We start from the raw sequence: 26,076 nt of genomic DNA, 5'->3' as shown, positions 1-26,076 counted from the left end.
TTTGTAAGCATTGTAATACCATTGGTCAATTTGCAGTGCGGTCAGAATGCATTATTTAAACTTCAGTAATATTTTACGTTATTAATCCTCAAGCACTGGCAGCAAGATTTTTAAGAAGTCTATATATATAAGTTAATGTAATCCTGAGGTCTTAGTGACACCACAGTTTTCTTAGGGCCACATCAGAAATTTGAGTATCATTTTGGAAATACCAGTTGTTTCCTTTTTATTCCACAAACATAAATAACTTAGATAAAAATCAACAGCCATACATTAAAAACAAACAAACAGTAACTTCTTTTTTAGTAAAAGTAACAATTCTAACCCAAGAGTTAAAAGCATTTTTCTACCCTATTTACAGTAAAGAAAATCCACTGAACCAGCTGCCTTTCATGTAAGCTTTTAGTGATTAGAGAACACCAACACACACTCTCCATTTTTTACCTTCAATATCCTGGTTGTCTACGAAAGGCGCTGGTCCCCATATTCTAACAGTGCCATCATCAGAGGCGCTGGCCATCATGGATGGAATCTGCGGGTTCCAGCTCACACAATTAACAGTACGTGTGTGCCCCGTCAGCTCTGCAATTGGCAGCTCACTACGCTTGTGCCAAATATATACTTTGTGATCTAAATAAAATATGCATCAAAAAAAAGCACAATGAGAAACATTCTGCACAGACCAATTTGTCATATCAAACAGGACTTCCACACAAGTGCTCGGCAACTAAAAAAATCCATTTATGTTGTAAAACCTGTGTCTAAAACCCGTGTCTGTTGAATATGCAATAGCACTAACAAAAATGCTCAAAAGAATACAGATAAAGCTCTTCCACTAGCACGTTCCCTTTTAACATCCGCAAGTCTATTACGCTTGGTATTTGAAGAAAAACATTTGACTACAATGCAAATAAGCCAATACACAGCTAAAGAGAGAAACCAAGCTACTCTTAAATTAAAAGATACGGAGTTGTATGTAATCTTAATTCAAAGAGAAGTCTTGCAGATTTATTTTTTTTTTTCCCCCCTGGAACCATCGCATTTACAAATTAGTACCTGCATTATAAAGTCATGAGTACTACAGCAGAATATTTACAACCACCACCTGTTGATGAGTGGTAGCTAAGATCACAGCTCTATAGTTTATGAAATACTTCTTGATCCTAAAGACCTTAAAATATTCCAGTGAAAGTGCAAACAGAGCAAATGAGGGAGGGCAACAAAACTTAATGTCTCAAATTGTGAGCTATCTTTGAAGACAATTAATGATTGCGTGATATGAATGCGTACATATTAAAGCAGATGCAATAAACAACCCTACAGATCTTACTTTGTGATAGGAAGCTTTTAATTACTTCTGGCAATATACTGGAAATAGAGTACTGAACCTTTTTTTTTTTTAGAGAAGCGTTACTGCTTTTTAACCAACCATATTTAAGAATAAATGACTAAAGGTGTTTTGTTTCAGGTTTGGGGTTTTTTTCCGCAACTGAAGACTAGCAGCTTTTAACGAGTCTGTGTGCTGACCTCTCTAGGAATGTCTTTGGAATATTCCAAACAGAACTGTAACAAACCAAGTAAGTATGTATCACTAGTATTACACAAAAGCCTAGTATTCAGGTCTAGCATATCAAATGAAAGCATCCTAATCTATTCGAAAGGTTTTAATGTAGTTGTCATTCTGAAGACTTAGCAAACAAACCAATCTTCCTCTATTCCTCCTCCCAAACCCCTTACAAAGCAAACTTGCTCTCTGGCCTACCTGCTAGAATAGCATCACGGAACAATGTTGTAGCTCAACTTGTCTTCTGCTGAATCAGCTCATTTGAGTACAACACCTTTACATATACTTGTACTGATGCAAATGTTCTGGTTGTGTTTACATTCCACTTATGACTTCAAGAGACTACATACCTACACTATTCAACAACACAATTCACCCTCTGCTTAAACATGGGACATGAAAGCCTCTGCTGTCTGGGAGAATCTAAGCCTAAACACAAACCAGTATTTTGGTGCTTGTCCAAATGCCTGTATTTTGTTTTGGCAAAAACAAGTTAGCTAGATTAAGACAGCAGTCAATTCCCCTCTGAGAAAGAGACCTCCATTTTCTTCCTATTGATTGTCTACCTAGCTGACAACATACCTTAAGTTATGACAATGTAATCAATCTATTACTTTTTTTTAAAAAGGCTATGGCAATGTGAACTGTTATTTTTGTTTTGTTTGCTTGTCTTTTTAAGATACAGACTTTCTCAGTAGCTACATTTGCAACAATTCAGTGCAAAGAGGCAACAGCTTCAGACAGTCCAAATCTAAATAGGGTGCCATCAGTTTCAAGTACTGCTTGGTAGTTTTTAGACAATGAAGATGATAAAAAATAAACAAATGGGAAAAAAAAAAAAAAAAAGACTGGTGCACTGTAGTATCTACAGCTACGCATGCACATCAGTATGGCTCAACATAAAACCTGAACTTGCAGGTACTTAGGTCCCAAACCAAGAACCTTGTTCAACCCTGAAGAGGTTCACACTGGACTGGAGGTGCTGTCCTTCAGTCACTATATTCCACTGGGTCTGGTCAGAGCGTAAATTTTGGTTTGATTTTAGACATATTTGTTATTTTCCAGAAAAGGATAGTAGTAATGTCCTAGCCAACCTTATTTCCTAACAGCTATGAGTTACATAGTACTAACAGTGATTGCTTACATATTCCAAGCATAACTCTTAGCCCTGCATAGGCTTGAATCTTAAGTGACCTCCATGGGAGGTGATGGCACTACCTCAGTGACAGAACTGAACCAATTCAACATATAAACCATTAACTAATTTTTATTCTTGCCACAGACAGTTCAATAAAAACATACCACAAAGCCTTTGATCACCAAGAAACCCTACCAGACTCTGTCAACAACTGCTTAATTTGAGACTATGCTTAATTTGAGACTACTCCTTCCATAATTAAGCTGATGACTCCATTGAAATGAAAATAACCTCACCACACCTGTATCTCCAACAGGCAAATGAAGCACTCCCCAGAAGTATTTTTGATTCAAACCATAAGCCTAAGTATCATACCACAAAAAGAAAATGCCTCAAGAACACCTCACCCACTTCTAATTAAGACTGTGCAGATGCTTTTGCTTTAGAGGAACAACACAAAAGATTCATTAATGCTTTTTACTACCACCATCCTCTCAAAAGATTCTTTCTGCTAGCACACAATTATTTCCTGAAGTATGCCACAATCTCAGGGCTCCTCAAACTTACTTAATGAGCCAGTTGCTTGCTTTTATAGATGACAGCTGCTTACAACATTATAAAAATAAGGTATAGGAAGGATGCAGTGTTCCAGTTTTCTGCACAATAGGGAATGATGTTACCTTCGCTGCCACTCGCGATGAAATCCTCATTGTGACCTCCAAAACACGAGTGAATTGTGTAAAATCCTTGTGTAACACCTTGATACTTTCTCACTAAAACTCTGTCTTGTAAGTCCCATAAGTGAACTCCCTGGGAATAAGTATAAAGAATGTTATTTTATCATTAAATATTATTCATTGCATTCTTTTGAAACACTAAAAAAAAAATCAAATATGATGAAAGTACATTACTTCAGTACTGTTATTCGGTCAAGAGAGTAAAGATATACCAAATTATTAGATTAAACATTCAGTCTGTGGTCCCTTCCATTCTGAAAGCTCCTATTCTTCCCAAGGTTCCAAAAGTAGAAATAAATAAATAAAATGTAATTCTCATGCCTCCACACACGTCAACCTGCTACGATTCTTGCTGTACCATGCTTCTCGATGCAATAGCCAGATATTAACATTTAATAGTACATATTTCGTAGTACGAAACTCTTGACTATAAATCAGTCAAAAAGATTAGTCTCAAGAGTAAGATTGCCTTCTTGTCAGAGAATGCCATGCTATACTGATGAATACTAAGGACTTCATATTACATGAAATCCAACTGCTTAATATCAAACATTCCAATTCACATAAAGATACTTAAAACAGGTAGCAGATGCAAGCAGATTTATTTGCATTTCCATTTATCATCACCAACTCACCTGAGTTGCTACATTTAACAAAGCTAAACGGCCATTTTTTGAAATAGTAAACGACATAATAGGGTGATCTTCTTGTACTCTGAAATGATAAGACACATCCGTGTTAAAAGTACACTTAACCAAACAATGATGCAATTCCAAGACACGCCTTTGCATGTCCTGTCTCTGTAGTATTATCAGGGAAAGACAGTTCTGAATTTGAAATTACGTATGTCTTTATGTCAGTACAAGCCCGGTCTGCAATAGTTTACTTATACTTATGACAAATCCCAAGACCAAAAGGAACTTCAGCCCTCAAATCCAACTCCTAACTTTAAGGCAGGATCTACTAAAATATGCCAGGAATTGAGAAGACAACAACTCTTGATGACAGAAATGTCAAATCATCCATAAGAAACCTTCTCCAGTGCTTAAGAAATTATTTCTAATACTTGATCTAATGCTTCTTGCTGCAACTAGAACCCACTAATTCTTGTCCCATGTTATTCTCCTTTTTTAATACTGAGAGCATTTTAGTAACTTATTTCCCATCCTGCCTCACAAACCCTTCCTCAATCTTCTGACACTAAGAACCAGGAATTCAAAACCAAGGAAAAAGAGGTAGTTACATGTTCCTGTCTGTAAGATCCTCAAAGTTATAGCCCCGAATTCGCTGGTGTGTGTCCGATGCTAGAACAGTTTTCCCATCACTCAAGCACCAAAGGCATTGTACTCTCACCCCTTCCCAGGAGTCAAGGAGATTACCATCTAAATCCTGATCAGAAGGGAAAAAAAAAAAAAAAATGTAATTGTTAGTCGCAGATTTCTAAGGAGTTGTGACACAAGTATCTTTTTCATCTTCTGTTCAGACCATTGCTACAGAAAGCAGTCTTACCCTGTTAAAAGAGGGGACAATGAATTAGGACTTGGTTGCCTTCACCGAGGGCTTTTGTAGGTTATCTGTCCTGCAGAGCTCAGAATCCCTTTCATTACTTATTTTCTTGGGCATGACACATGCAATTTACGTCATGTCACAGAGCTCACCTTTGCAGTGAGTGAGGTTTGCATACTGCACTATTTTTCTGGGCACCAATTCAGATGACAAATAATCAAGGGTAGCGTGAGACTGTGGACCACCATGCAAAATCAACACTAGTCAAGTAACGAGGGTTTCAAATTTCTCTTTACACTAAGCAACGACAGCATGCAAAAACTAAGACAGACATAGTCAAAGTTCTGTGGAACAAACGTTACTTGTGGACAAAGGCACTACTTTTTATTCATGTATTTTCCAGAACAGCTAAGAAAAAATTCCCAGCCCACAAATTCTCCTTTAGGCAGACAAAATATGCTTGAAACCTTCTAACTGCTACATACAGAAGTGCTGCTGAAATACTAGCATTAATGTATTGCTACTTTGAATTACAAAGGATCAGAAGTTTTAGTGTAAATACACATGAAAAAAAAGTGAAAAAACATGAACTTCAGATTTGACTGTGACAAAACTTCCATTAGTTGTTTTGTTTTCAATGGGACAGATGCAGAGAACTTACACACTGATAGAACTGTCCACGCTGACCTCCTGTTACAAAACGCTTCCCATCAGGATTCCAGGCCACGCTTGTTAAACTGTCTTCATGAGATTGGCTCATCTTTGTCCTCAGCTCCCCAGTCTGGAAAATAAACAAAGGCAGCAAGGCCTCATATCAGAACGCTTTCCCAAAAAGGCATTGATAATTTTACTTGACATAACAGTGTTTGAAAGTGCATATATTTAACGCATTTATTAAAAAGCAAGACAAACCTATGAATAATGCAATAAAAAGGCAGAACTACCTCAGCGTCTCCAGTGACCCTGGACTTGATTTGGGACAATTGCTTTTGCCCCTCAAATCAAGAGAGATGGACTAGTCAGTGTATCAGGCAACTGGAAGATTACGAGTAAAGAGAGGAATTAAAAGAAGTTGGAAGAACACATAAGAGAGAAAAGCAATACGAAATGAGAAAAACACAAACATGGAAAGCAAGGAGGCGGGAGGAGACTGAAAGAAAATAAGAGTGACAAAACACATTTTAGTAAGAAGTTGGGAGTATCAGAGCATTTGAAACATTTTCCTCCCTGAGCTGGAGCTCTCCATGCCAAAATTTAGCTTTCATCCCTAGCTTATAAAGCTACTGTTTCACAAGACAGAGTGCCAATGAGTGGCTTACCATTGTCAAAACAGCAAGGGCTCCTCTCTATTCCCTTGTGCCAGCTCTAGTGCTCTTCACTGAGCCAATTTAGTCAATTAAACAGAAGAAAAGTATTCCAAGGGTGGAAAAAAAGGGAACATTTCTGTTTTAGGAAACTAAATTAGTTTTGAGTCCAAGGCAGCACAAGAAAGACTATACAGCCTGCAACTGAGGCGGGGAAGCTTTTGTATCAACTCAAGTGCCCATAAAAATCAACAGCAGAAAAGGATTTTCAAATTCACGGAGGAAATGGCAAAATGCCCTAGTGTCTGACTAAAAGACAAAGTTCTGAAATCATAAATTTAAGCCTCTGTGGATCTTCCACTAACATCACCGGAAGGGTTACACAGCAAAAATAGCTTGCATCTTTTACTTTTGCTACTTGTTAAAATCTTCACTAAGCAATCGCTCCCCTTAGACAATAATTCTGCCCCCTGTTTCTCTTGATTAATTCACTGTTGTTCTTTTCAGTAAGGTCCTTCTTCAGTAAGGTTCTCTTCTCTCTAAGGCCCTATGGATTTATGCCATCCCTTCTCAGAAATGTTCAGTAACCAAATAAACTAGAATTGCTGCACAGTCCCAGCACTTAGACTTGAACTCTAATTTCAGTTCTGTACAAACTGAGTGCAGAATGTGTAGGCTGCCATAGTAATTTTTTCAAATTGAAGAGGGGCAGGGAGATCAGCATCTCCTTTACACAAGTTTGTAGAAACGACTTCTTTCATGCTTAATCTATTTAGATATTGAAACAACAGTAGTAAGCTGACCAAAGGTTTATTTTTTATTTTTAGTCACCACTTACTTGTACATTCCAGAGCCAAAGCTCAGAACAATCATCTGGACCACAGGCAACAAGATAGTTGTCATCTGGACTCCAAGCAATATAAGAGACACCATACGCATGACCTTCTAAGGTCTTGAGTAGTTTTAGCTGGTGAGTATCCTGAAACAAGAGAGATTCTGTTCAGACAATGCAAATGAACTCCTACTAGATTTCACATATACAGTGTGTCCACCATGCAACTTGGCACCTGCATTTTACAAGACATGAATAGGTTCTTACTGTAAAAGCAGTTGCTAGTTTACAGAGTAGGACCATAAAATGAAAGCTTCTAAGTTTCAACAAGAACATTTGTAGGCATTTTTGTTCTAATCTTCCATGATTTTGAATGTGGAACTCACAAAATACTGTTACGTACAGAGTTGTACATTACATTACACTTGCTTTAGTATAAAGAATTCTGTAGTGTCAAGTCTCTCCACATCTACTGGAATACAAAAGTACTATTATCCATACTTTACACAATTAAGTTACTTTTAAGAAAGTAAAGACATGCTGGGAGCCTGTTATGGTTAAACAGAAAACCAAAACCTTCACGTATGCTGAAAAGGGAAAACCTCCAAGCACCAATGTTTTTATAAACTTGAGTGTATCTTGTGTGTGCTGCTCAAGAAAGAAATTTTACAGAAAGATATTTTTAAAAGGTTCCTTGAGAGGTGTTCTTACTTCAGAAGTGCTGCCCACAGCAGGCTGTTGCATCGTGTCTGCCAGATTTAGTGAACGAAGCATACTTCGCTCACGCAGAGTGTCTTGTATCACCTTTATGCTACAACTGTTCTACTGCTGCCTTGTGAGAGAAACTTGACTTTCAAGCAGCTTATCAACATAAACAGTACAGTTAGATACTGTGAAACAACCATACACTGGCTTCCTAAATACAAAAACATGCTTCAATACAGCATTAGCATTGAGTCTTGACAACGACAGGCATATACAGAAAGCAGGACTGAGCTTGTTAAAATGTTGACAATAATTTTTGTGAAGCCTCTTGGAAAAGGGCAAGTGGATTTTCCTCCCGCCCCCCCACCCCCCCTTTTTTCCCCTCCCACATGGGGGATGTTTATACCTCCTACTTCTCTTCAAAAAGAGTGACTCATTTGAAAATTTAGCTTGCTTTCTCAAATTGTTCTCTCTCTTTCTTTTGTTTAAGTATTGATTGACAGAGCACCTCTTGATTCTAAGGAGAAAGAACATGGTCAACAGAGGAAAAGTGACACAAAGGACTGTTTCCTGAGATCAGCTGTGAGGGATTTGGTGACTCTCAGCCAGCCTGTAGCTTTAATGGTTCTGCTGGCTAGAAAAAAAAATAAATGCCTCAGAAGAAAGTCAGCTAAGAATAACCTTCAAAGCACAGAGAAATAGGAGCAAACCAATGGACCTCCTCAAGTTCCCTTTTCCACCCTAATTATTATTCCTGGTCTGCATTAGACACTGCTGTGTCTGTAGCTAAACTGATCTGCAAGGAAACTGAGTCACATCTGACATCATCCTACATCCTGGAGCTTGCCTGCAACTGATGTACTTTTTACATCAGGATTAAAGTAGCCTGTCACTTCTGCATCACATCTGAGACTCATGAGGAGCAAGATACATAGGATATTTGTCTTCTAATGATAAGACTTTGTGGCCGTTACTATCTTTCATGCTGCTCTCATACTTCTCTCCAAATACAGCAAAATTGCTATACCACGTTTTGCTCTAAAACAGCAGTCAACGGTATTTCAGGAAAATGTCGCCAAATTTAGTCAATCTGTTTCCCACCCACCACCAATGCTCAGCACTTCTATATCCCTTGCATATAGCCTTCCAGATTTTTGTTATGTAGAAGAAACAATTATTCAAGTATCAACTTAAATCCACAGTAGTTGAATTCCTTAGCTGAAAAGCCAAAAACCCGTCAACAGTTTCTAGAAAGTGCAGGGAAAAAAAGAAAAAGGTTTCTGTAAGGAAAAAGTTAAAGGAGAACTCTATCAAAGAATATGTAAGCCAGACAAGGCGATGTGCCTACTGTGCTTATCCTTTGTGCTCCAGAGATTCTGCCACACTTAGTAATGGTCAAATAATGCATTCCACACACAAACCTAGTTCACTCAAGACATTATTTAATGCTGCCAAGTCTGTATATGAACTTTCAAATGAAAACAAAAAACAGAAGTATGAGTTAAGACAGCTTAAACACATAGCTGGGTCTTAGAAAAGAAATAAGAAATTCATAGTATAAAATGAAGAAAATGCATGGAAGCAATGTCATTACACCTCAAGAGGGGTGATGAAGAAAAGAAAGGGAGAAATGAAGGGTTTTCACACACATGAAATGTGAGTGGAAAAAGAACACTGTTCATTTAAAACAGTCTTCTCCCATCACTTGCCCAGACAGACTTGGGTGGATGTTTCCCTGTAGTTTATATACACAGATTAGAATAATTCTAAATACTTAAAGCCTTGAAAACCTGATTAAACTTATGGTTCAAAAGACATTGTCAACTGCTACAGGAGATGTGGGAAGCATGCTTGGCAAGTATGAAAACGAACCATTTCAGTTATGTGGCCTGATGTTATTTAGGCATCCACCTCCTTGAATGGTTTCACTTTGGTTTTTTTTTAAATGTACTCAAATACAGAAGATAAAACACTACAAAGCTGCTTTCTCACTAACTATTTATTAGATATTCTGTTCCTTTAGCTACCCTTGGCCAAAAGGGTTAGCCCAAAACACTCAAAACATTTATTTGGTTTGATTAACCAAGTATTAACCAACTCACTATAAAATGTGCTAATCAAGAAGTTGGGCATTAGAACTCATCAATATAGAAGGAAGATGTGCTTCTAGAATCAAGTGACAAGTCAGTAGCAAAAACATTTGATACTTAATTTACTTAGAATTACTTTGTCTGTTAAAAAAACCAAACAAAATAAAGCAAAAAAACCCCATATAATTTCCTATATAAATAACAGAGGTCAGCTTATGCTGCTATGCATGTCTTGGCCCAGAGCACACTGGCTCCAGTAACAGACAAACCACAACGGTTCTATGCCTGAAAAATTCATAGCACTTGCTGTTAATTCAGGGGCTATATAACAACAGGGTTTTAAAGCTCTCCCATCTCCTTATTAGCAAAAAGGACTCAAATTATATGGGTTCCTAACCTGTAGTGGAAGAAAAAAATTACGTTCAGCTCTCAAATCCTACTGAAAGCCAGTATGGAACTGCAAAAACCTTTCATCTTAGCATACCAGTTTGCACTTGTGTAGGTAAAAAACTGCAAGAATTTTATTTCTGATAGTGTTTTACAAGCATTAACAACTTCAAATATTGTGTGCGTATGTTCAAGTTTGTTCACAATTTTCAATTGTTATGAAATATATAGACATACTTTCATATCACTTCTACAAGTCAATTAAAACAGTCTTAGATTCACCACTCAGTATTTTTATTTACATGATAATAGATATGGGTAGGAAAGATAAATCTTGTAGCTGTAGGATATTTCATACAAGAGAAAGAGTGCCACATATTAGTATCGAAACCTAAAGCCGCAGCCTGTTAGAAAATGGATGGATATACTTCCATGTGTCAGTGGATTCTGACAAGTGTTTAAATCTTCATCTCAAGCCAAGGCACATCTTACACAAGCATGAAGTGACATACTGATACTGAACAACTTCAGTTTAGCATGTATCATTTTATTACTCAGAAATAAAGTAAGAAATGGTGAAATGGATAGAGTATTTAAATCCAAGTTTGCTAGTAGCAACAAGGTAACAGAAAGGGGTCAGTCACATACACAGATCAGAATAACTCTTAGCAAGAGTGATTTAGAAGAAAGGTTTCTCACTGCCATGCTCCTTCCACTCTCACCCAATGCTTCTCAAGGCCTTCAAGCTGAGAAGCTCCCCTGGAGGGCACCAGCAGGTGCTACCCCATAGTACTGGTTAGGGCCACACAAAGTTCCTGCCCCAAAGCAGCCAATGGTTCAAGCCTTACACTCAGGCATCAGGTTTTAACATGTCCTCCTTTACGAACTGACACTGACCATGATCTTCAGTCTTCTACATCCCAGAGAAATACCCTAGTCAGCAGGCCTGTCCTACATGTAGCCTGTCCTACAAAAGTCAAACCATCCTAGCAAGAGAACGTGGAGATGGAAGGGAAAGACAAGTCATACACATTTTAACACGTTGCACACTTACTGGATCAACCTGCCATATAATAACAGTTGTGTCCTTAGATCCTGTTGCTAGTTTAGTGCCGTCATTGGAGAATTTACAGAACCACACTTCATTACAGTGCTCCGTTAGTATCTGCTGTGTATAGCATGGGAACTGTTTCCTGGGAAAAGAAAGGGATGCATTCACAGATTAGTAAGAAAGCAGTAAGAGATTTCTTTAAATCGAGCTAGTAATAACTAAAACAAAAACTTATTTAAATGCAAGACCAGATAACTTAGAAAATTATTCTATTAACAGCTGCTTGAAATAGGTACAGAATGAAGTGTCTTACTTGGTAAAAAGCTCACACCACCAAGTGATCATAACTAAACGCAAGAACTTCTATTCTTATTCCACTCACATAATTTGTTATGCTTTCACATAACTGGTAATAAAAGTGACCTCATTAGGAGTGTAACAGCTTATTACTATACAGTTCTATGATGTATAGACAATACTGGAGTCCAAAGCTCTTTGAACCCTACGTGCATTGTGCAATGTTTATTTACATCTGAGGTTTCTGCAAGTACCTAACTCACTTAGCTGTATCTTGCCAAATCTTTAGAAGTGATTCTTACATAAAAGTTGAGTAAAATAATAGTCTTGTTTCTTTTTCTTGCATGTGATTTTGCAATAAATTGTTTCTTTGTCTTCATTTTGTGCCATTTTTCACTTTCTTTGTAGAGTACCACAAACAATAGCTAAGCATAACTAATATACCATTATGAGCTTTCAACTTGAACTATTTTCCCTCATAATATCTACATTATTTTGCAGGACATTAAGTGTTTATCAAACAGAATTTTATATGATAAACTACTGAAGAAGAGTCAAACATTTCTCTAGAGCTAATATTTAAAATGCTAGTTACACACTGAAGAAAAACTAATGGTCAAACTATTAAGTTAGTTAAGAACTGGAGACAAGTTTTATTTTATTTACAGCTTGCCCACTGTATAAGAATTTGAGAGCTAAGCTAAAATAAATGTAGGCTTTTACAGCACATGACTGCTTTTATAAATAATACTGCAGTTAAGTACAAATTCATTGTTCAGATGCGCTAAAATGCAGTCTCTAACCATGGATATTTTTTCTTGAACTGCAGGGATCCCCAAGTGGTTCAGTCTTTAGTTGAGTTTTTATGGTGCTCAGTGCAACAGAGCAACACAACTCTAATGGGACGTAACAGTAGCAATGTAACAATGACAGTCTCTGTGAATGTACAGTTGTACTTATCACTGGAAATAAACTGATCTAAAAAAAAAAACCCCAAGCAAACAACTATTTCCTTTAAATTTGTGTTTAAAAATAGTTTGGCAATAGCCAGGCTGACAGACACCTGCAAAACTACTTCTTGCTGGAAGCTAGAAAAAGTTCTGCTTAATACAGCACCTATAGCTTCTCAATCCATTTTCTTTTACTAGAAGATGCTTCCTAGCCCATGCTTAGAGTCTATTGAGCAGCACTAAACAGCCATACATCCCTCATTTCCTGTCTTATGGCAGAGGAGGATAAACAAGACATACATATACATATCTGTAGTTGGCTTCCTTGAGTACTGAGTATGTCTACTTACTTGTTTATAGAGACACACAAGTCTGTTCTGCTCCTGCTTTAAGCTGACCAAGAGCTGTCTAGTTGCCACTGGAACAACACTGAGCCCAAGGTAAAAAGCCCCACCCACGAAAGAAGACTTTGTTTTCCTTGAAGTCTAGAGGGAGGAGGGCAAGCCCTTACATAGATATGTGCACCTACAGGAGGAGCGTTTCATTATTATTTAGCCATACTGTAATAAGTTAATGTTTTTGCTCAGAGCAGCAATTTGCTCCAGAAGGTGAAAGAGTCTTTATCTATAACTCATACAAAGTACAAGGGGTACACTGTGTCCCAGGAAAGCCTTTTCAGCATATTTCATTTAAAAAAACCAAACCTCAATAGAACAATAGCGCTTGTATTTTAAAGCTTAAGAAAAGCAGCCAAGCTTTTATAGACATTAAAAGCAAGCAGCATAATGCTGGAGTACACAATTTTCATAGTAAGGTGGTCTTTAGGTTCCTAAAAAGGGTAACGAGCACAGTTGATACAGCAGCTGCCAACACATCCCAATGCTGAACCACGCTATTCACAATCCAGTCAGATCAGAGCACTCTCACAAGAAGTTCTCTTCACTTAAATAATGAAACCCACAATTGAGCAAGCATGACTTCATAGATAGCAAAGCATACATTAAATAACCCTTCTGCAGAAGGAAATAGCAGCAGTCTCAAAACAAGAAATCAAAACTAGTTGTCTAACAGTTTCTGAGTTTGGTAATTAGAAGTTATTGTAGCTCAAAGGTTTTTCTTCTTTGAAGGGTTTCATTACAAATTGTTCTGTTCAGCACCATACACTTGAATCCTGCTGCTCACATTCTGAAATAAAGTATCTAATAAAATGATCTGTTGCTGTACTTACAGAGTTCAAAGTCCTAAATAAAACACCAAACAGCTACTTCTTTACTCCCTGTACATATAATGGAAGATTTATTCCTCAACTTCCACAATGGTTCTTTTTCAAATGCTACATTAAAATAGTACCTAGAAAGCAGCAGCATTCACCTCTCATTTGGGCTCCACTATTTGCAAACTCAGACTAAAGTTTATTTACATAAAAGCAAGACAAAAGAATTCCAGGGGCAAAAAAGAAAAACAAAAAAACCCAAACCAACAACAAAAACCCACCCACCAAAACACCCAACTAGGCTCTCAAAACCAAAAATGACCACCCCCAAGAGCATCAATTTTCTATTATCAAAATCTCAGGCACAGTAAGATGAAATCCCTCACCTTCACTCCCAGCAGTTTCTCCCTCTTATCTCCCACTCTTATGAAGTGATTAAGTTTTAGTTAAACATTTTACCTATTAGTGCAATTCAAGCATGCTTGATATATTGCCAGAAGTCCAAAACAGATTAGTTCCAACTAAAAAAAGGAAAGTCGTCAGTGTTCTATCATTTAAGTAGTACAAAACTTAAATTGTCTAAGCTATTAGACTACTGTTACTTCTGTCAGTTTAATCAAAATTTGGCTTCCACTGTCTTTAACTCACCTCATTATGCCCAAGCATGGCAGCATGTACAGCGCACCACATACTGATCTCAGACCCCTGCAATAGGTAGGTACAATAGGTTGAGTTGAGGACAGAATGGAAGCCTTTATTTTGAAGTGGTTTTTTTATGGAATTAGTCATGAGTATGTATTTATGTATACATACCAAATATGCAACCTTAGGAAGTACCACATTAGGGGAAGGAAAAAAAAAATCACCAACCAACTTTGGCCAAACTTATGTCAACAAATGGATTCAGACGGGTGAAATTCAAGTCCAGATTTGTAGCATACAGTATCCTTTATACCAATCTCTAGCTAGTCCAACTTCAGTAAACCATTCCTTTACAGTTGGCTTGAATGCTCTTTGAGGTTTGATTAATCACAAACCCCTACAGAACATCCAATGTTATTTATGGACTTGTAGAAGACTCAAATTAAATCACTTTCCATTAGCCCGATTTTAAGACTCACTTCTGAGGCAGGGAAGCCACAATTCCAGCATCTGATAATTTCCAACAGCTCTCAAAATATGGAACAGCCAAATGTCTGCACACACACACACAAAACTGCTCCAACAATGTGATGTAGCAAAATTACAAGCTAGACAATAGTCTAAAAAAGTCACATTAAGTGCCAAGAATATTCATTTTAAAACCTTCAGATAGCTACAGTGAAGTACTATGGAAGTCTGCATCTTTGAAAACAGATTCTAAGTAACCCAAGAGTGTTAAGTCAAAGCAGCTGAGTTCAGGAAGTTTCTATAAGCAAGTTTATCAGTATTTAACTTCCTCAGATGAGCTAACCTTAACATGAAAAAAACTCCCCTGTAAGCCCAAGTGTTGGCCTGTCACATGAACAAACATTAAGGGTATCGTATACAGCTCTTATTTTCTAGGTGTCCTAGCGCTCATTCCCTTCTTACACCATGCACAGCAGTTTTCCATAAAAGCTACACTGAGTTTTCAGGTCCTTGGCCAAGTTCTGCTAGATAAGGAAAAACCACTCAAGTCAGCCATTCGTTACAAACATACATCTTCCCACTTCCTATCTACTACAGTATGGCATTTTGAAGATTCAGAAGCAGCATCACTTTTTTTTTTTTCCAAAAGTTATCCAGATAGTCTTAAGAGCCAATATGTAGGTGTAAGAGACGTTCAATTCTTACTACCTTACAAATCTCAGGGAATAGTTCTTTATATCATTCCTATTATATATTATGTAAAAATGTCTATTGGACATTTCTACTCTGTTTTAACCTTTGTGTCTAAATGCACCTTACTGTCCACTACTAAAAGTTGAAGCTGACTCTTAACTTCATGAAGTATGCTTTAGTAGGCTTTCTACATTCCAGCAAGCTTGAAGACAGTCTGGATAAGTAACATAATAGTGATTCTTCAGTGAAAACACACGGCTATCGTGTTGATGAATAAACAGACTGGCTGTCCAAAATTACAAGAAATGGGTGGCTAAGAATTAGCATAGTAGTATGTTCTATTCACACCCATCTAATTAAAATTTTAAAGCTTCAGTCTGACCCCACAACCCCGTATCCAGCTACTAAAGTCTCTTATACACACCTTCTCTACTCCACCCCACTACTCATTAAATGAGAACTGTCTTTTCCAAGTCAACTCCTGTTAAACCAACTCAGAATAGTTTTCACGTTCCTTTTATCGGTAGGTACAATTAGATTATTTTAAAAGACAAAGAAAAGATATTGTTGCCCATCTTAAAAGTAGGAAGGGTTTCTTACCTACTACAAACATGATCTATTAGCAGCGAGACAGAATCTAGATTACTATCTAGTTTGGTATTATGATATAGGCACCGGTCCCGTTGTAGTTCCACAGCCTGACGTAGCAGGTTCTGTAAACGCCTTGGAGGAAGCATCACTGATGGGGGTAGGTACGCTTTAAGAGAGTTATTAAGAAAAACAAACAAACAAAAAAAATATATATCAAAACCAAGTTACAAGTAAGAGCATATTTTGATTTGAGTGTTTTTGGAAGAGACTTCAGTAAATAAAGCTTAAAACCTACAGGAAAAAGAGTACACACAGCTTGTCAAATTTACAGCTTTACATCTGGAATTAGAAGCATGAACTTCTGGAAAGCAGAGCTGTATGCAAGGTACTTGTAGTTCTAGTTTATGTTGTTCTGGCCAACAAGCACCATTTAGACAAGCTAACTCAAAACCTAGTATTTAACAAAATCTGTAAAATTAAAAAACAGTATCAGCTGTGTTCATTTAAAGAATTCTCTATGAACACTGTCAAAATAAAGAATACCATAGGTTTTACAACTCTGATACATAGTATTACACCAGCCACAAGAAAGAGAAAGGAGAAACCAGAATTCATAGCAAAGTCTGAGACCACTATAAACCAGTACTAGTATCACCAGTGGTTATAGGCACACTTAGTTTCAACCTCTTAGTAGAGCTGGCACTTACAAAACACTCCCCACCCCCCCGAACCACACATTTAATCACCAAGTTATACTATTACTGCATGCAGCAGAGCTAAGAAATAAGAGCTCCTATTACAAATAGTTTAATCACAGACAGCAAAAGGTTAGATACAGAAGACCAAAGGGTAAAGGCACCTAAAGGTATCTCCATGAACCAAGAAATACAAAACCAACAACCAGCAAATGCAGTTAAAGTCAATTCCCTGGGATACGTCATTATGTAAGATGTACTGGATTTACAGAGGTGGGAATAAGTTCTAAACACTAGAACATCTTACTCTGGAGTTTGTCCAAAAGCTTAGATCTGGAAGCTGTTCCTTTCCCTTCCCACTCTGCTTTTGCACGCAAGTCTTCTGCATGGCTACACATCAGATACCTGTTTAAAAAAAGCGCACACACACCAACAGACCAAGTCTTTCTGGAATAATTCTTTTAACTTTTAAGCATGATCTATATAATGACATTCTTAATGAACTTGAAATAGGGGACTTAAGCTTGAGGCTGATAGGAAAAAAAGGCAGGGAACTATTTCACACACACACGCATCTTCTTCACAACAAGTGTCTACAAATTGGCAATAGAAAAAGAAAAAAAAACCAACAAACAGATTTTAGGAACACAGAAATGTCTTATTTTCACCCAAGAACAAACCAGACTATATTCACCTACTTATTCAATTAAAAGGTAACAGGCTAATAATTTTCAAGATCAGATGACCATACACATGCATGTATTAATTTGGGTTCTAGTACTATAAAAGTAAGTAATCGGGTTATTTTCAGGCACCTGAAACAGAACATAGTCTACTGAATATTCTTCTTTACTCAGCATATCTCACTACAGCTTGTTAATCAACAGGATAGTAGCTTTAATACAGTTTGAGTTTTTACAGTATCAGCTATAAAAAGCTATAGAATTCCTTAGAAAATTCCACCAAAAGAGCTCGTAAAGTCCGAACACTTACCCACTGAGGACATGAATGCGTTCTGTATTATATTTCAGAGGCGTCAGTTCACAGCGTAGAACTTGAAGTGCCTCCAGGACCTTGCCATCCTCCAGGTATTCCAGGTACTTCTGCTGCAGCAGCAAAAACTTCATCCTCTGACATGACAGAAAGCAGCAGTCAGGGGAAAAAGGTTGACTGAAGTTTCAGAAAACGTTTGAGCCTAAACAGAACAGTAGAAACCATTCTACTATGCCCTTCAGAAATAGAGCTATATGTAATGTTTCATTACTCAATTTCTTTGTGCTGGGTTTTCAACAATACTGCAGCAATTAAGTTATCCATGAATTTCCTTTCTGCCTTATGGGGCCTCCAAGTATCTTCCTACCTCATTTCCCAAATCCCCGCTTCAACTTGTCTCACTTTCATACTCACTGCCTTTTCAGTCACCATTCTTCAAACCCTGAATTATACAGGCTTCCCAATCTTACATTCTATCAAGAAAAGCACCCAGAAGCAGCTAATCCCATGTTTAAGACTGCATGACAGCGCAGAACACAACAGGCCAACTCAACAAGTTCTCATAGTGCTTACATATGAGCTGACACGTATTGTTTGCATAGCTGCATAACATACAGCAATAACCAACTGACACTGCCTGAGGTTTTGTTTTATAGTTCCATGTTAAGCTGTTTTCGTTGGGTGTTGTATCATTTTCAGGATTGCAGAAAAAAAAAAATATATAGTTTCCTATATGTAGGAATCACTTCACCTTTCAGAAGTAATCACTGCTATTTCATAGTGTTCCTTTCATCTTGAACAGTTTTTGATTTTTTTTTTTAAAGAAAACAATCAAGCCTGCTATTTTAACAAATGTCTGTGGATAAAGAAAAAAAAATCAGACGTTCATTTAATATATTCAAAAAACTGAAGTCCTAGAAGTTTCTAATATTAATTCATTAGAAACACAGTTTGGTTGTTTCTGGATGAAACCAACTATTATGTGTTTGCACGTCTTCTTTGCTGCTAGCAGTTATCAGAGAGAAAAGACATTTCTGGTCCACAAGACTCACCAGGTTAAAGAGGAAAACGTGCGTTCTTAGACATATCAGTGAGAAACAGAATGACTATTAAGTATAGCAAATTGCATTTGCTTTTCTAATGAATACACCACCAGTTCAATCACTGGTTTCCTTTGCTTTGTCAGGCCTCAGGCACCTCGCTATTTTCATGCTCATATTTGGTCAATGTTTACTCAGTTCCAAACACACTGCTAGCCTCCTTAAGAAGAGGGATAATCAGGAAGTTTAAGATGTTCCTGTCGTATTAAAGCTTACATGAAAGTTTAAGGCTTACTATATGTAAAATCCAAAGTTAAAATATAAAGCATTTTTAGCTTCCAAAGATACTCAGTTCTTCAAAAGAATAAAGTTTCCACATACAATGCTATTAAACTTACTACACAGCTTTGTGAAGCATAAAACATTACACAGTAAAGAGGATGTATGTTCAAACATGTCGGTAGTACTAGTAATAGAGATTATCCTATATGTGACAGGCAAACCCATATTACATTCCCTAGCCAGCTCTTTAGTTTATTTGAATTTGGAATTGTTAGAGCATCGTTGTACAGTTTTTCCAGGCGAGACAGCATTTTTTGGTGTTCTGACATGTAGAAAGCCAGAAGAAAGATATCCCAATTATTTACAACCTCAGTGGTTGGTTCCATGCAGTAGGCCAACAAACCTCATGCTGTTTGCTTATATATGAGCAGCAGGAGGGGTAAGGGCTTCCTCTCCATCTATGCACATGCTCACAAGGATGCATGGAGATGCTCAGGGAGTAGTTGCACACCGTGTTTCACTCCCTCTTGGTCCCCCTCACACTGATGATCACCACCAAATAAAAAAAAAGTAGTCCGACATTTCTAGTTTGTAATAAAAACTATAATCCCTCCAACTCTTCCTTCTCCATTCACTGCATATAATATTTATTAAATTTATATCACCTTTCCTGCAAATGTGATAACCATATCTGTACCTAATTACTTTCTCCCTCCCTACTTTTAGGATTTGGCACGTTAATTTCATTTCTTTAGGAGAAAAAGTAAAAAGAACAGAAAACCCTAAAAAAACCAGTTTTTGTAACTCCAGTCCCAACAATTCCACAGAAGCATTACAGGAAAAACTACCATGCAGAATGCTGTTGCCAAGTTATTCAAAGAAATATAACCTCAGTTTTGGGTTACAAAGTGTAATTTCCCAAAAAAAGTCATTAGTGCCACATGTGACTTTAGCATATTAGGAACGTAAAAGCCTCCAGAACAACACAGTACTGTACCCTTCATGCAGGAGTCTACTGTTAACATAATGGGGAATTAGAATAAAAAGATAAGCAGTTTTAAATTGTAACTTATCTACAGCAAGAGGCAGCAACTAGAGTAAAATGTTGATAGGGAAATTAAATTGATTTTCTAAGCTGTTTTGATAACTGCTCTAAAACTTGCCCTACAGCATACTCAAACAATGGTATGAATGCAGCTTCCTTAAGGCAAAAGTCACACTCCAGTGACATCATATTTCAAGTAATTTTTTATATCAGGACACTCATGGCCTCTTACTACTTATTTTTGTGCAACTATTGACTTTGCTGACAAATAGATTTCACTGAACAGCTGAATTTTGTCTTCATTTTCTCTTAACTACTTATATGCCCTACTAATAGTACTGCTAATTACTTCCAATACCACCTTCTCCTGGTAGACAAGACCATTTTGAGTACATAGTCTCTTCAACAGCCCAAACAACCTCTTCTAGAAGGAACCAGAGCTATTTATAATATTGGCCACTGTAAAGTAAAAGCACAAACCCCACTATTTAAGTAGAATAGAATGACTGTAAAACTAATCTGATGCAGCACACGCACAAGAACAGCTTACTCATTCTCCATATTCTTTAGCTGCCCTCCAAAGACGGGAAATAAAAATTAACATAATCCAAATTATACTATGTACAATGAATGGAAGTGCCTGGGATTTGCTGTTATCACCTCTGTGTTTGCAATGGAAATTCAACATCATTGCAGTCTTTACTGTTGAACAATTTAAATCCATACGCCACCATGGCTTAGCTTACATCAAAGCTTCTTCACCCTGTAGGACCCACGGAAGTCTCCAATGCAACGGTTTCAGCACTGCAGTCCGGCTGGTTTTGTTCAGTTATCACTACCTCATCCTGTCTATAGAGGGATGAGGATATATCACTTTATAGAGAGGATACACATAAAGTGCACTACTTTGCTGTTTCTAAAAGCTATTACTTAAGTGTAAGTTGAACCTCTGACCACGCTGGGGCAAAACTAAGATAGAGTTAATAGATTTACAAGGAGGTTTGTTTGTTTTAATGTATGTACTGCTAACAACATTAAAACAAACAAACCTCCTTGTAAATCTATGTACTGCTAACATTTCACTTTCTTCAAACTACAGCCTTCGATTACTAACATGAATGTTTAGGGGTTTTCTCCTTCCTTGTCCTCATTGTTAGTAGGAAAGCCCCTTGAAGAACCTTAAATTCTAGGAAGTTTTGTATGCATCGTGATTCACCAGTATTAAGTAACCAAAGGTGAAAGCCTCAGTAATGCAACTGCAAAAATAGTAAGACAAGCATCCTCCACAGTCAAGAAATTGGGCCATACAGTAGCAAATCTTCAGAAGTTTAAAGAGTAAAATGCATAACCACCTAAATTTTAGGATTGGATTTTGGTGTAATTTTTGACCTGAGTATCTTAACAAGCTCCACAACAGTTTTATTACTGCACTACGAGTTCAAAATAATTAAGTAAATGCTGCTGAAACAACTATTCTTTGAAATGAAGAAGGTAACTAAGACATGCTGAAATTATCAGCTGATGTTACAAGACATAAACTCAATGCAGGAGCTATCTGCCTATAGCTTGCAGAACTAAGACCCCAATTTTCATTACTTTGTAGTCTTTATTAGAATCATGTGATAGTCTTGTAAAACACCAATAAAAGCACTTAACCATCCAAAACTTAAATGTAAGATTTCATATATATAGGGCAGAAAATATTCCAGCCTATAGAATTTAAGGCTTCAACAATACCAAAACCTGTCACTTAAAGAGTAACTTATTCCAATAGGGAACTGCCCTTAATGCAGAGGGACACCACACAGGCAGGTGGAGCACTTTGCTCAAATGACAAGATATAAATTACTTTTTCTGTTGGATTGCCTGCTGCGGGCTATATACCTCCAGAACTGGGGGAAAGCCCCATTTAAGTAAACAAAAATAAAAAGTAAAGAGGACAATTTGAAAGTATATTCTAGATGACCATAGAGGAATAATCTCCAGATTTTTTTCCTGGGTTCAGTTAGTTACCCAGGATGGATGCCATAATATGCTTGAACGGCCCTAAAGTAAACAAAACCTCAGGCTGGCTTGAAACTGATATTTTCTAAGTGTTACTCAAGGAAAAATAACATGCTTGAATCAACTATAAAGTTTTCCTACAGTTTGTCTCAAGACAGCTATATCTTATATGCTGGAAAAGTAAATATGACTAATCACATACTATATAGTGCTCAGTTGTGTTGACACAAATAGAAACAGCAGACTGTTGTCCCCACCCCCAACATATCGACACACAAAGGTTTACAAATCAAAATCAGCCATTTCACATTTAGTGTTTTCACCTGTAGAACTTACACAGCACTTTGCAGAAATAAGGAAACTAAAACAGGAGTAGAATTTTCAAAATACGTATTTATCCCCTTCCCTGACCAGACATTTCAAAAACAGCTATATATCCTCGTTATTTCATCCAGGTCATACTAACTGTAAGAAAATAAAATAAATCCACCAAACCACAAACCAAAAACAAACCACCACATACACACACACACACACACACACCCTACTTTGTTAAATGTTCTGTGTCATCTAAACTTTTAGGTACCCATTCTTCTTGTATGCACACATTTCTGAAACATCTAGTCATATAGTATAAGTCACAAGTCAGAAGCCAGGAAACCCAAAATCTAATTTTCTGTTTTTAAAGAGTTGCTTGCAGCAGTATCTTGTTTTGACTTTCCCTAATCAAGACTCTGACTTTGTGGCAGTCAGGATTACCTACAGAGCATAAAGCATCCCTCCTTACCTGTAATGATCTTTCACTAGTTTTCCAGGTGCTGACTACAGTAATACCCACCCATAATCTCAACCATGTACAAAAAAGCCAGGTGGGGAGGGAGGTGGAGACAGTGTGCATGCAATGGAGCATGCATGAGCTCAACTTACCCCTGCAAATCGGTATTGTCTTACTAACATACAAGTAAGACATGTAATACTGTTATCTGGTTTAAATTATATTAAGTTTATATGAAGGAGAACAACTTTAAAAAGAAAATAGTTAGTATTTGGTTCAGGTAAAGTTCAGTCTAAACCAAGCATTTTTGTTCCACCAAGTTTTATTCAGGTAGTTAGACATCAACATTAAAGAACAGCATGCTTTCAGAGCCATCCAAAACAACAGGAGAAAAACGTCCCCTTTTTCCTCAAAATAAGTTCTCCAAAAAGTACAATGCTGATACTCAGTTAAACCTCTTGACTCCCAAACATGTAAAACGCTTTAATACCACAGAGAAAACGTCAGAAGTTAGAAACACGAGAAAATCTGCTTCAAATGACCATTCATATTCACATACAGTGGTTTCATACTTTGTCTCCACAAGGTATTGAAAGTTGCATGCAATATTCTGAACTATTTGAACCATAGATCTTATTTCTACCAAGTCGTTCAGAAGAGAGAAAGTGAACTCCTAGCCTAATTAGGAGGTGCTAAGCTTTGACCAAATTTATAGAACAGAATGTAAACTTCTCTCAAGTACCCTCTGATGTTTTGTTAAACATCTGTTTTTCCTACTTCACTTCCTGTTCTCTTTCTCTCCCTCCCCCACCAGACAGGAAATTGTCTTGACAACAAATGAATCAGCTAGAAGTGGAGCTAAGCAGCCATCAGCTGATTCTTCATTGTTTACAGTCACAGACACTTCAAAAAGCCTTGCTACTGTTTTCTTCCTAAGTGACTGTAGCTGTTCAAACTCCATTTCGTTTAAATAAACGTTTAAACACAACAGAACAAGCCATTTGAAGAGCCTAAGCAGTGATTCTCATCTTGAGATAGAAAAATCAAACCAAGAAACAGGTTCCTCAAAGTAACTGAAATCATAACAACACATATTGTAATTGTCTAGTCGTGGGATCTACCAACCTTTTATTTCTACATTCATCTTTAAAAAAAAAAAAAAAGGGGGGGGGGGGGGGAGGGGGGGGCAAAGAGAAAAAGCTCTAAAACTCCCAAAGAGCAATACAAATGCATTTGCTCTTTAGATGCCATCTGGAAAAGCAACAGTATTGTTCATGGTCTATAGCAGCCTTGTAATGTGCTATTACAATGCCAACTCCACATTAGTATTGCTGCATTTTTTTTTTCCTAAACTTTTCTTCCCTCAAGAAAACCTAACTCCCATACACAGAGATTGTGAGAAGTACTTCAAGTTTGAAATTAGTATTCAACATAGGCAGTTTCTACAGAAACTGACCTATTTTAGGGCTGTTACAGGATTTATATTTTATCAGTTAAGTATGTTTAACAAACTTTAAGCATCCAGTACACCAAATATTAGCCTCAATACTTTTGGGCTTCCTATCTCACATTCCAAAAAAAAGAATTAAAAAGTTCAGATCAGTATGACATTTAAGATAGCATGTAAGCCACTTAAAGTAAGCAAAAAAGAACACAAGAACTGTGGACAACCAACTCCATAGTTAAAGATTACATCACTACAATTAGTCCAACTATACATCTCTGAAAGAGTTCAAGTGTGCCTCTTACCACAATTGCATGCGGAGAATGCACTAAGGCCTTAAGTTCATTCAGGTCGTTCTCAGCCTGCAGAAATCGGCATAAGAAGAAAAAAAAAAAAAAACAAACAACAAAAAAGTATATAAGGAGGGTGGATTTTGAATTCTCTCACAGATACTATAAATTTAAACAGTGGTTAATACAGTCCTATAAGCCCTACGTTACCTTATCCCATTCTCCTTCCATGACATGATTGCGGAATTTGGTAGCAGAAGGATGTTCTAAACGACATCCTGACTCTTGCATGAGAAGATCAACAGTCTGGCTGCAGGAGAGATACAGTGTAAAAAAACCCGACCAGTTTTACCCTCACAAATATACCACCTGCTATATGCTATACAGTAAACCGTATTAAAAAGTAACTTTATTAAAGTAAGAATACTATGACCAGATTCAGATGCTTGTCCAAAGAGACTATCTCAGTTGCCTGAGACATGTAAACAGCTACCTATACCTAAAGCAAGTTGCCAATGAGCTTGAAAGCTTCGCTGAAGTACCATAAAGTATGTGACTTACCAGCCACCACAAACAGCCATCCCTGCACAGAAGATAAACTTCATGAAGGAAGATACAGACTAGAAAGCTGTTAGCTACTGGCTACTATCCCCTGCCCTCTCCCTCCCCCCACAAAAGAGCACAGAGAGCTACTACATCTGCAGTGGGCCTAACTTTTTCTTCTTCATCACGTATTAAGACTGGCTCCTTAAAATAAAATAAACAAAGTCATGAACCTGTAGCCCTCCCCCTTTTACACTAAAAATAGCTTATTTACTGTGGTGTCGTCTATGAACAGTCACGAGTTGTCCGCTGCTGTAAACTCGCCTCTTGTGTCACAGGCAACGTGTTTTATATGCTAAGTTCTTTATAATTGACCCATTCCACAGTGTTTTGAAGACTTCCTTAGTGGTAGCTACGTGAAGAGTTTACAGGACTTCTCTAGCCTCCTTCCAAAATTATGACGTGTTGGCTTCAGCTTTACTCACAAAGCAAGTGTTGTGATTAAATTCTTAGACTTCCCCTACTCCACTGGGAAATTATTTTCCCTTATTCTGATTCTAAGAAAGAGCCAACATTCTCTTTCTAGTCTACAGAGAACATTATTATCAAAAATACATGCCCAACACAAATCTGCAGAGGCTTTCACCATTTACAGGGACGAAGGTTTTCAGAGTGAAACCAAACAGCCTGTTTAAGTGGCAGTTTAGTTTGTGCTCGCTTCCTCCGAGCTGACAAGCCAAATCTGGGAGCTCATCTGCAAAAAGCCATCCCCCCCTCCCCCCCCCCCGCCCCCATCC

At 37.4% G+C, this 26,076-nt stretch overlaps 1 protein-coding gene across 3 annotated transcripts in view; it reads right to left on the bottom strand.

Moving 5' to 3' along the window:
* WDR26 (WD repeat domain 26) overlaps nucleotides 1-25,080 on the bottom strand; it is a 29,622-nt gene extending 4,542 nt beyond the window's left edge. Inside the window, exons 1-13 of one of the 3 annotated variants that reach the window (XM_035892555.1) lie at nucleotides 24,947-25,080; nucleotides 24,752-24,808; nucleotides 17,857-17,993; nucleotides 17,171-17,268; nucleotides 16,178-16,334; nucleotides 14,423-14,479; nucleotides 11,318-11,456; nucleotides 7,088-7,228; nucleotides 5,607-5,726; nucleotides 4,683-4,828; nucleotides 4,075-4,153; nucleotides 3,383-3,512; nucleotides 445-630 (exon numbers count right to left, since the gene is read on the bottom strand). In XM_035892555.1, coding sequence (XP_035748448.1) covers nucleotides 445-630; nucleotides 3,383-3,512; nucleotides 4,075-4,153; nucleotides 4,683-4,828; nucleotides 5,607-5,726; nucleotides 7,088-7,228; nucleotides 11,318-11,456; nucleotides 14,423-14,479; nucleotides 16,178-16,334; nucleotides 17,171-17,268; nucleotides 17,857-17,993; nucleotides 24,752-24,808; nucleotides 24,947-25,027 — 1,528 coding nt within the window. In that variant the 5' untranslated portion in view covers nucleotides 25,028-25,080. Of the gene's footprint in view, nucleotides 1-444; nucleotides 631-3,382; nucleotides 3,513-4,074; nucleotides 4,154-4,682; nucleotides 4,829-5,606; nucleotides 5,727-7,087; nucleotides 7,229-11,317; nucleotides 11,457-14,422; nucleotides 14,480-16,177; nucleotides 16,335-17,170; nucleotides 17,269-17,856; nucleotides 18,059-24,751; nucleotides 24,809-24,946 lie in introns of all 3 variants that reach the window. The other 2 variants (XM_035892563.1, XM_009637042.2) reach the window with 2 other exon arrangements.
* Nucleotides 25,081-26,076: the final 996 nt, after the last annotated feature.

This window comes from Egretta garzetta, unplaced genomic scaffold, assembly GCF_000687185.1.
Source record: "Egretta garzetta isolate BGI_Z169 unplaced genomic scaffold, ASM68718v1 scaffold130, whole genome shotgun sequence".
In the NCBI taxonomy this organism is placed as follows: domain Eukaryota; kingdom Metazoa; phylum Chordata; class Aves; order Pelecaniformes; family Ardeidae; genus Egretta; species Egretta garzetta.
The sequence above is the reverse complement of the archived record's forward strand: the minus strand, read 5'-3'. Positions and strand labels throughout refer to the sequence as shown.